We start from the raw sequence: 12,118 nt of genomic DNA, 5'->3' as shown, positions 1-12,118 counted from the left end.
GGTTGCAAACTGGTTCAAGGATAGAACCCACATGGATAGAATTGCTGGAGCCATGTCAGACTCCAAACCAGTTACAAGTGGCATCCCACAAGGCTCAGTCCTGGGACCTCTCTTGTTCGGTATACATTTCTCAGAGGTACAAGCCAACACGGAAGGACTGTGGCTGACCAAGTTCGCAAATGACTGCAAACTGGGCGCCGTAATCGACTCTCCAGCCGACACAAGCATGCTGCAAAAGGGCCTCATAGAAACAGACAACTGGTGCCAGAGCCATGGCCTCAAGCTAAACGCCAAAAAGTGTATAGTCATCCCCTTTGGCAAAAACAAAGTGCCCACAAATTACCACATAGGTGGTAATCCATTAAGTACAGAAGAAGTAATTAGGGACCTGGGGACCCAAGTTGATAGCAATCTCTCATTTGACAACCACGTGGCCAAAGTGGTTAGAAAAACATTTTATATAGCCTACCTAATCATGAAGGGATTCACATCTAGATCAGTGGAGGTTATCGTGCCTCTTTACTCATCCCTCATCAGGCCCATAATTGAGTACAATGCCCCTTTTGGGATGTACCTTACCAGACACGTGCAGCAACTGGAAAGACCCCAAAAGTACCTCACCAAGAGGATCAAAGGGCTCAAACAGATGCCATATGCTGCCCGATTAAAGAAACTCCAGCTCTACTCAGTGGCATACCACCTGCTCAGAGGTGATCTGTGCCTGACGTATAAAGCTATTTCCAACCCGGAATTAATGGACATGCTGCACCTCAGAAAATCCAAATCCCATCGAGCTACGCGCTTGAGAGACTTGAACCACAGCACTGAAATAAATAGGACATGCTGGAGGGACAGATTCATAAACCAGAGGCTCCCTTCACTCTGGAATAAAATCCCAGTCCAGGTTAGGCAGAGTCTCTCATTGACTCTCTTCAAGAGGAATCTTGATGAGTGGATGGGAGATCGTAGGTTTACCCCAGGTATCACTTCTGTGTCACTGTTAGACAGAGGCACAGTATACTAACCTCGAGAAAGGGCAAAGCAAAATTCATTTAAAATGGGTGGCAAAAGCCAAACACACTCTGGCTAGGCTTATAAATGCCCTAGGGCAGATAGCCTAGTATGAACCTATGTCCATGAGGGCTGTAATTTATTTTTGTGCCTCTGCCCATTGATTTGGTGGCATTCCTTTTAGCCTTGGTAGAGTGTGAAAGTGGAACCTGTAACCTTGAGACACAATATTCAGAATCCATTTGTCTTGGGTGATTGTATGCCAATTTTGTGAAAAAAGTGCTAGTTTTCCCCCTAAGGGAGCTTCCAAAAGGTAAGTGCTTGGCATTTGAAGGGGGAAGTCATTGGGACTGTTTCCTGTAAGGTTGTGACTTGTCTTCCCCTCCTTTTGGGGTTGAAACACCCCACTGACGTGGTCTGTAAGAGCCTTGGGGCTGAGATCTGCCTCTTGGGCGTCTGTATCTGCCTCTTTGTGGTCTGTCTGACACTGGAAAGGACCAATTTTTGGAGGGCCAACTTCTGCTAAATCGAGGTGGCTGTACCTGTAAGAAATCCTTCACTGTTTGCATTGATTTTGCCTTATCCTCCATTTTCTTTAATACGTCTTCTGCCTTAACACCAAATAAAATATCCTGCTGTAAAGGAGCATCCAATAATTTAGCCTTAACATTATCAGGTAAAACTTGTTCTTTTAACCAAGCATGCCTTTGTATCACAGATCCTGTAACTGCTGCTCTACAAGAAGCCTCTAATGAATCAAAACCACATTGCAGAGTATGTTTTCCCACTTGTTCAGCTGCATGCAATAAATCCTGCATTTCCTTATAGTCAGGATGTTCTGAACTTGTAAACATTTTGACATTAAATATTGTTGGTATTTAAACATGTGAAACTGGCAGTTTAAAGCCCTCACTGCTAAAGTTGCAGAAGTGTAAACTTTCTTCCCACATCTGTCTAATGCTCTGGAATCCCTGTCAGAGGGAACTAGATTTTTAGCTGTGGAAGCCTTTATCCCTTTGGGACCCTGGGAAATAGTTTCTGGGTCAGCAACAGGGTTTTTATAAAGAAATTTGTGAGAGTTATGGACTCTGTAGTACCTGTCTGGCTTGACTGGAGCAGGGGGTAAAGAATCAGGATTTAAACTGGATTCAGAGAACACATCATCCACAATATCTAACACTAATGGAATAGCAAGGGGCCTGTCCTGAGGCAATTAAAGAAAGTCTCTGAGCCTTTTCTTGGATTCTGAGTAATCATGGCCCTCCCAATGGAAATGCTCCCTCATATGTAAAGTTTCCCCAAAAGAGTAATCCTCAGGAGGAGAGGCTGAAGGAATTGATTCTTCAGCATCAGAGTCCTCATAGGGGGGTAAAGAGTATCCCATGTCTGAAGAGGAATCAGAAGAAATGGAAACCTGGTCAGAGGAATCATAGTCTGTATCCTGCCTAGGCCTTTTATCTGGAGGGGGATGGGAACCCCTGATCAGAGTAATTAAGTCTTCGGTCATTTTAAGCATCTGTTTTTTAGGCATGGAGGCCTGTCCAGGTGAATGCTGTACTTGCTTCTTTGTCTTTAATGGAGTTTTAGACTTGGCTGTAGATTTAATGGTAAGTTGTGAAGGTCTGAAAACACCCTCAGAAGCCGATGCCTGCTCAGCGGCTCCAGACCCATCTGAGGGGTTAGTTTCCATAGGCCCAGTTCCTTGAGTTTCCAGAGGTCTAGACATCTCCACTTGGGAGTCGGAGGCAGCCTGTGGCTCTGAGGTAGCGTATGTCAGGGGCTGCGAAAGCGCCTCACTGAGAACCAGCGACTGGCCTAGAAGAGGCTTCGTCAGTTTTGGGCCTCGGATGCCTGTCCTTATCCTTGTCTTTGCGTTTTTTGTGTATTCCAGTCGGTTGTTCTGACGGCATGGTATAATTGAACCTTCGGCCAAAGTAATGGCAAGCAAATTCAAACCGACGTTTAATAGTGCGTTTGTTAAATCTAGCACAAAACTGACAACTAGTAACGTTGTGGTCTGGGCCTAGGCATGAAATACAGTAAGAATGAAAATCCTTATGAGGTATTTGCTTCCCACAAGAAATACAATTATTAACTTTTACTGACATCGGTCTGAGACAAGAAAAAGTTTCCCCAACGGGGTACTTAGCTTTACTGAAGACTTTGGTTCTGAAATTCGAATTGAAAATATCAGGAGTCGTCCGACCGGCACTTGCGAGCTGCTTTTGCTTCGGGCACCACGCGACAAGAAAGATTGAAGAAAATGGCATTGGCTGCATCTTATATACCCCTGGCGCACTGATGTCAGGGAAGAAGTGACAGCAACTGACGCCGGACCAAGACTTTGGAACTCTGGCCGACTGCGGGACCGCCTGACGGCAGGATAACCGAAGTGTAATGACTGCAGCAGTGAAACACGATGAACATCCTCTTTCTGCAAAAGCAAATATATAGGAATGATGGCCTCTATCCACACGCTAAAAGGAAGGATAGCTTATCCTGCTCAGATTTGAAAATAATTGTTCTCAAGGAAAACTTTGTTTTCAGTACATATGTGTTATAGATATAGCTAAAGTCTTACTCAGGAGGTAAAAAGAGAAAGCTAAAACAAGAAGTAGAAAGCTAAAAATGACTGACCTACTCATGTGAAGCAAAAACGTCAATGGCACCTATACATTTTTTAGCTCTAAAATTAGAATCATTAAGCTCTACCAATCAGCATTTTACATTGCAGTAAAGGGTTCTAAACACACTGCTAAAATGAATCAGATTTTTTTATTGTTTTTTTTTTTGTTTGTGTTTTTGCAAGCCCTCAATCCATAGAGACAGCTTTGGGTTCGACTTTCATAGGTTCACAAGCAGTTACTGACAAACAGTCCAGGAGATCGTGGAGGATCCAAGCCCAATTGCTCAGGAACACTGTATGTTTATGTGATTCACTCAGAGATGCATAGCAAGCAAATGGAGGCTGCGGATATCGAACCTTGGGCTATGGAAAGCAGCTCATTAAATGTTTGTATCTTTAATCTCGTGTGCTGCTAGACATACAGCATTCATTGCCAAAGCATAGGTCTGAACGAGTGACCTTTACATCTTCAACTGAGCTGTAGAAGAAAGCATTGAGATTACTCTCCAGCTGTCCCACACTACCTAGATCTGCAGTTCCTTGACAATCACTTATTCTTTCTTACTGAAGCAAAAGTAGTTACTTACTGGTCATAATCACTGTGGTCTGTTTTAGAAAGTTTATCCTTTCCCCAGGATTTTTTAACTGTGAAATTAACATATACAGATTAGAGGTCTGTGGGTTTGTTCCCTCCACAAAAATACTTCTCCACCTATGCCATTGCAATGAATGGCAAAAAATGCTTTGTAACTTTGGATGTGATTTGCAACCAATCACACATTCCAATCCTTCATATTAGAAGCCCCCCCCCCACCTCTCACTAAAAGTTCCCGCCACCTACAGATGCACCATATAAAGAATTCCATTACAATTTTCTATCCTAATATCACTTGTCGCTGTAAACCCCATTCAGTATTCTCTAGCCAAAACTTACCTGCTGCTGGCCAGACAGTACCAATCAAAGAAATCCTGTCTTGTTCCAATCGCAGAGATTTTTCTCATCAGGCAATGGTGCCTTTGTTAACTATATAAAATCAGACAGTAAAATAGCAATCAACATAATTCAGCTTAAGCTCTGCAAGTTCTAAATCATTTTGTGAGTATTAATGGGCTGGTAGTACTAATTACTCTTCAGGTGGAAAACTGCTTTAAGCTGCCACATACATCTAAAGAGTTTTCCATGCATCCCACTTCACTATCTTTAAACATATGGCTATTCCAGGACACCCGATGCTTCTCCCTGCCTGACCATCTGCTAACTGAACTATTTCCAGAAAGAGACAAAAATCTAAACAGCACACCAGGGAACCAGGCAAAATGATTTCACATACAGAAAGTGCATTTAAACAGCAGAAACATACTTACCATGTGGAACCAGAAAGTCCTGCAATGTATGTTGCACAGTCCAGAACTCCAGATTCAAACAATGCCTTCATAACACCTGAGAGTCCAATCATTGCTCTGAACCCCCCTCCAGAGCCCAGCACAGCTATGACAGGCACCTGCACAGACAAAAGAGAAGAATTACATTGAAACTGGATACATCTTCATCAAAGTAGAAGCTATAAACTTACTACACTTCTGGCTAACTTGTTCACAACACTTAAGTTAACAAAATGAAGACTGTATCATAATTACACCAACCTCTTACCAAGTCTGCATTCTTTTAACACTTTCCTGGCAAAATATGCATCTCACTGAATGTGGCTACACTGTAGCTTGTTTTGAACACATTGTATTTACTTCATCTGCAGAATTCACTTTGCTTTCCACTTCTTCTGTTATGGACTCAGTTGCAGAGGAACAAAGCAAAGCAGACCAAAACCTTCTATTCCCAAGCCATGGATTGCAGAGGACCCAATGGATGTCTAAATGATGCCAAGCCAGATGAGGTGGTAGCAGATCTGCCTTTTAATGTAAAGAATGTGATGTCTAATTCCAGGTGGAGACCGAGGTCATATTTAAAAAAAAAAAAAAAAAGACATGGGAGTGCAGAATAAGGGGAAGTGCTAGACAAGTAGGTTATATGATACATTAGATAAGATATTAAATCAAAGACTTACTTAGGAACTCTGGCACGGCTATAGTCATTCTGACTATTCAGGTGCAAGTAAAAGAAGCCAAGGCATAGTGAAAAAAACTCCTTTTAAAAAAAAAAACAATAGTGTTTGCAATTTTCAGGCTGAGGGTATGCATAATAGCTGCTATCATTCATTCAGTTTTTCAGTCACTTAAATATTGAGTACACGTAAAGTACTTTGGTACATGAAAAACACTATACAAACAGGATAATTTGTTTATAATCCAGAGTTTGTCCTGGTACTGACTCACAATAGTTTGTGAACCTCCAGTGAAAGCCATCTGAAGACAATTCAACTGAATCCCCTGGATTTGAGAAAGAAGAGGCATCCCAGGCTCTCCTGATCACACAGTTTTCTAGTCTGTCACAGAGAATAAGCCCAGTGATCAAGTAAGGAAACTTCATTTTCTAACAGTTGTACACATGATCACATTCTTACAGTCAAGCCCCACAGCTCATAACCATCGAGAATGATGGAGACATACAACATACAGTATCCATCTCTGGATTTGCCATTAGAGAATGGAATAATCCCTACAAAAATATGACTATTGCTCCAGTCCACTTGTTAGTCTCAAATTTCCCTCTTCCATCATTTGTGAAAAAAAAAACATAAGGAATACAAGTCATGCATGAAGGCAGCTACTTCTCCAAACAAAATACGGTAATCCTCTTTTTTTTCCAGGAAGCACCAAGTTCTTAGACATAGAGAAGTTAATTCTTATCATAAGTGTGTCAAACTGAGTAGCTACTCAGTGAATTACCTGAGTATCTGTGACAGATAATGGCCACTGGAAGCCAGAATAACATCATCCAGTACAAAGAGTAGGGATTAAACCATAAAGTCCATAACAGACTCCCTCTCAAATTTAGCTGCACCTCATAGTTTGTGCATGTAAATCAAGCAAGAATAATGACTTGAGTTACCCTTGAAAACCCCAACACTCACCTTGACCAAACTTGAAATAATGACAAGAATTTAGACACAAGAGACCTCCAAGATAACTGCACATTGCTCAACATCTTAACATCAGTTCTCCCAGTGTGAAAACAGAAATTGAGAAACTATTTATTTATTTATTTTATTTATTTATTTAGTTAACATTTGTTGACTGGGAATGTCCAACTAGGTTCCACAGATCCTGTTTTCAGTGGAGGCCCAGGGAGAAATGCTCCAGAAGCATGTCTTTAGAACTACCACCAGATATACTGTCAATTAGAGTAAAATTCAGTTACTGGCTTGATACCCAAAAAGAAAAACTAAGAGAGCCTGAAAGAAAATCAACTAGAAAAGATGAAGAAAAAAACATTGAATGTGAAGAATCTTTCAGCTGTTCATCAAAAATAGGTCAAGCTCTGGCTTTGATGCAAGACACACCTTTAGTAATCTAGAGGAAATTAAGTTAGATGTACTCAGAGCTGATTATAATAAACAAAACTCTGAATGAGTATATTAACTCAATTAAGAAAAGGCTGGAAACAATGGAAGAAGCTTTAAACAGATTTAAACAGAATTTAGGTGAGCTGATAAAACTGCAAAAATCAGAGGCTGAAATGAAGAAAAGCCTGGCTGTGAAGGAGACTACTCAAGAAGAGATATTTAAAAAATGGTATAATAAGAAGATAGAAAACATAGGGAAAATCTGCAATTTTCTGCTGTAAAAGATAAACAGAAAGGAAAAAATATTAATTTTATTAAAGCACAAATAAGCAAGTGGGCTGGTATTCCTCAGCATGAAATGTTAATTGAATGAGCTCACTATGTGTAATATCCAAACCTGTCTATGAGAAAGCAGTCAAGACCTTTGTTAGTAAAGATGCAAGCCTACCAGCAGAAAGAGTTGATTCGGATAAAACTGTGGCAAGAGGCCAAAGTATTAAAGGTTGGAGACAGTACAGTATGAAAATGTTTATTTACTGTACACCAGCCACAAAAAAAAAATATTCCAGTAATCAGGGAATGTCGAGAGGCAGGCATGAGATTCAAGCTGCTGTATCCAGCTGTATTTTTCCTGTTGGATCAAAGACATTCTTTGATGCAGAACAAGCTAAGCAGGAAGCATAAAAGTGTGTCCAACATAAAATGAGTCACCATGTAGAAAGGGACTCTGCGTCTTATTCTTTTGATAATAATGCACACATACAGACTTTGCCAGTGAATTCTTTTTCACTGTTCCAAAAAAAAATGCTTGAAAGACAGAGAAATTAATAGAACTTGACCAGAAGAATGTCACATTGAGGCAATAGCATATGTCTTAGCACAGATATCTTTAATTTCAGGTTAACTAAGGCTTGTATTAGCAGCTGTCTATTTAGCACAAATGCTCTTATTAGGAGGGTTAAATGTCATTATTTGAAAATATACAAAGCTATGGGTGTTTGTATTAAGTTAATAGGTTATGATTTTGTTCTGGGGTGTGTTTGTTGTTTTTGTTTGAGGCTTTTTTATTAAAACAGTAAAATGTGACAGATTCCAATGTTGATGAGAGGAAACATGTATAAAGGATTAACCTGCCAAATATTAATGGGTGCACATATCACAAAAGCTAGAATTGGACATTTATAAAAAACTGCCATACATAATAGGTGGGAATAATGACTTCTCACCATAATGGTGACTCTTTCCATATTTTTGCAGAATGTAAGTAGTCTCACACACATAGAAAAAAAAAAGAATACTTAATTATGTTAAGAAATGCAGAGTACAATTAGCAATGGTTCAGGAGGCACATTTGTAAAGAACCGAGCATGTGAATTTGATAAAGAAATTATTTGAGGATGTACATTCTGCAGAATATCAGGGACAAAGGAAGAGGGCAGTACTTATATTAATTGTCAGAGGAGCTCGAGTAGTGATAGAAGACGGAAAAAAGATAATAGTGGCATATTTGTGACAGTAAGGGGACTTTACTGGGAAGGGATGAGGATTACACTGGTATGTATTTGTATTCCAACTAAAACCACTATTTTGGAACTTAAACAATTTTGGGGAGAAATAATCAACTTTCAGTAGGAAATACTACTTATAGACGGGGACTGGGATTTGATTTACAAAATGTGAATTTATCTGATGGCACAGACAGGAAATGTAACAAAACACTGGCTTTATGCACTTACTAGTTACACTTAACTAGTTATCGCCATTAGTTAGTACTACACTTTCATCTTTATTTGATCTTTTTATACAGTCTTAGTTATACACATTCTCTCTATACAGTGTTTGTAGTCTCATATCTTATATTTTTATTTCTTCCTGTTATTGTTTAATATATTACAACTTCTTATTACATAGTATAACTACAGCATGGCTGAAAAGGGACCATAGCGAACCAGTCAAATTGCCTACTAAAGGTAAATAAACCTGTTTCCATCTTGTTATTCATGTATTTCTGATTACCAAATCTCAGAATAGGAAATTCTTCCTTTGACTTTGAGTGTTGTGTTTTACAGATGCAGTCGTACGTGGGACTGAGTCCACCCCTGAAAAACATCAGCTTCCAAGGACAGCTTGAGGGGTATGTGGTTGCATGACTGAAGCATATCAGTCTTCAGGTGGTCCCCTTCTACTAATTCTCCTGTGGCTACTGTCCTGTTTGGTATCCAAACAGAAGTAAAATAATACAAGGCCATATTCATACAAGTAACACAGAACTTCCCACTGTCATGGCCATCCAGAGTGCATCTAAACAACCCTGTCTTGGTTTGTGACCAACTGTCCAGTTGCCTGAAATTTTATTTGGATTTATATTTTATCTCTTACTAGTGTTTTTACTATCTGTAGGAAAGAAGGGATAGCTTATAGACAAGCAGATTTACTTTTATTTATATTTTGTTGTTTAATCTTTAATTTTCAGTGTTTGTTGTTAAAAATGGGGATAGGTTTTAGACAAGAAACTCTAGCCATCCTAAAGGACCTAATCAGCTATAAATTCAAACATACTGCACAGAGGACAACACAAAGCATGTCTAAACAATCCTGTCTTGGCTTGCAACCAACTGTTTAGTAGTAGCTTTGTAAGAGAAATCTTTTATTTGAATTTACATTTTATTTTTTACACACTGCTTTTCACTGTAGGAAGGAAGGGATAGCTCATAGACAAGAAGATTTACTTTGACTTATATTTTGCTGTTTTACCTTTAATGTTGTTAGTTGTAGAACATGACAGGTTTTAGAAAGAAAAACTCTAACTATCCCAAGAGTCCTGGTTAGCTATAAATTCACACAGACTGCAGAGAGGACAATCCAGAGCTTATCTAAACTGTCTTGGTTTTTGATTTTTTGATCTTTACTGTTAAAAAGAGGTACTACTGTGAGAGATGGTGACCAAATCTACTGGGGGCTTTTGCACATGATGTAAAGGAATTCTAACTTTTGTGTGACTTTCATAACTTGTACAACTTTACTGCACTTAATTTAATATTTGTTTGACTTTTCTCTTAAAGTTGATTTGAGTTCTCTTTGAATTCTGGGATAATTGATTTGATTTTTCTTTTAGAATTTTTTATTCATTACAGCAAAATATGGATTCCTTAATGGATATGCCATTAATGATTTGATTAAGCACAAACATCACGTACAATGTAATAAATGCTGAGTATATTTAAAGAAAACACCTAATAATGGTGATCTGTGTTCCTCGTGTTAAAAGTTGGATGACTTGCTTACAATTATTAGTAGTAAATCTGGACTTACTGACACAGCTTGGAGAACTGTTTTTACATATATTAATGAATGGGCTTGTGAAATAAATAATGTTAGGCAAAAAGCAAATAGAACACATTTAGAAAAGAATGTGTCTATTGTCTGTAAAGATCACTCAACTCCTAGGAGATAAGATAATGCGCCACTGACAACTTTGGAATTCTGGATACAAGTATTCAGCAATCTGAGTATTCACAGCATATAGAAGGAAACAAAAAATGAAAAAGGGAAGACGTTCACAACAAATAAAGAAGAAAAAAACTGATAAATGTCTGTAAAGCAAAGAGAATGCATACTTAAAAGGACATGGCACTGTTATGCAGCATACAGATTACAGGGAATAATATTTTTCTGTCAGAAAATCTTCAGTCTATAGAAAAAGGCAACATTTTTCTAAAAGAGAAGGTAGAAAAATGAGAAAAAGGTCAGGTGAAGAGGAAGAAATCAGAACTGAACACGGAAGGACTGCAGAACATTACTGTAAGAAAAAAAAGAGTAGAAAGACAGACCCTGAAAACCTGGCTCAAGCTGTGGATGCACAAAGCCAGCTGGATGAGAACTGAATGCATGTAAATGTAATAAGCAATGCAAACCATGGGATTAATAAGACCAATGGTGATGAAGGTTATTCCTTTGTAACAATTGATAGAGCAGATATTACTGAATTAGAAGCTGAAGATTCTTCAGATCTGGTCAGAAAGGATATTCTTGTAATTGGAGTTTCCATTATTAGAGGAACTGATACTTACATTTGCAGAGAACATGACGAACACTGAATAGGGTTATGCTTGCCAGGAGCAAAAATACAAAATGCGAGACAAGCCTTGGAACACCTCAGTACAAGGAAGTGCAGATCTGTTTTTATTCATGTCAGTACAAATGATCTCGTCTGCAAGGACTTTCTGTTAGTAGGGAACTTACAGCCCTCTTAGATAGCATAGCTTATACAGGTGCTAGGATATATATTTCACAAATCACTTATATAAAGGAGAGTCATATCACTGTGAATGAAAAGATTTTGGGGGCAAATACCTACGTGAGAAAATGTGCTATTTTACAAAATGGAAATGTACACAGTATCCCAGCCTAATTTTGAACAGACTTGTTCAGACAGGATGGCATGCACTTGTCAAGATCAGGGAGGAAAATTTTTGCAGCAGATATTTTGCAATATCTGACAAACACAAGGCAGGATTTTTGTCAGGTTGAAAATTTAAGACTTCATAGATGGCAACATTTGATGCATCCCTGATAGTTGTTAATGCTAGGAGCATTAATATTTTTTTATTAGAAAATGTGCTACATTCCCACAAGACTGAGGTTGTTATTGTTTGTGAAACATGCTTAAAGAACTATAACTGGAAACCGGTTCTGTCAGGGTATAAATGTTTTACTGTAACAGACATTCTAACAAAAAATCAGATGGAGGTGTTATGATAGGGATTAAAGATAGATATGAGACCTGTGATTACTAAGCACCCTGGAGAGTATTAGGGTCTAATCTAACTCTCTCTTACTAGGCAACTTCAACTACCCCTCCATTAACTAGGAAAAATACTCATGTACCAATACACTTGCCCAATGTTTCCTGGTGTTCATTAATCCAAAGCCCTGGTCCAACTCATTCTTACGCCCACTAGAGGTAGCAACATCCTTGACCTGGTCATTACTAACATGGGCAACCATTGCGCTACACCAA

The 12,118-nt window shown here is 38.8% G+C and overlaps 1 protein-coding gene across 1 annotated transcript in view; it reads right to left on the bottom strand.

The window, feature by feature from the left end:
* The window catches only part of PLA2G4A (phospholipase A2 group IVA), a 1,409,517-nt gene that overhangs the window by 526,983 nt on the left and 870,416 nt on the right, over window positions 1-12,118 (bottom strand). Inside the window, exon 8 of the mRNA XM_044085320.1 lies at window positions 5,003-5,139. Within this exon, the coding sequence (XP_043941255.1) occupies window positions 5,003-5,139 (137 nt within the window). The remainder of the gene's footprint in view (window positions 1-5,002; window positions 5,140-12,118) is intronic.

This window comes from Protopterus annectens, chromosome 10.part0 (assembly GCF_019279795.1).
Source record: "Protopterus annectens isolate FY-2018-M chromosome 10.part0, PAN1.0, whole genome shotgun sequence".
NCBI lineage: Eukaryota > Metazoa > Chordata > Ceratodontiformes > Protopteridae > Protopterus > Protopterus annectens.
The sequence above is the reverse complement of the archived record's forward strand: the minus strand, read 5'-3'. Positions and strand labels throughout refer to the sequence as shown.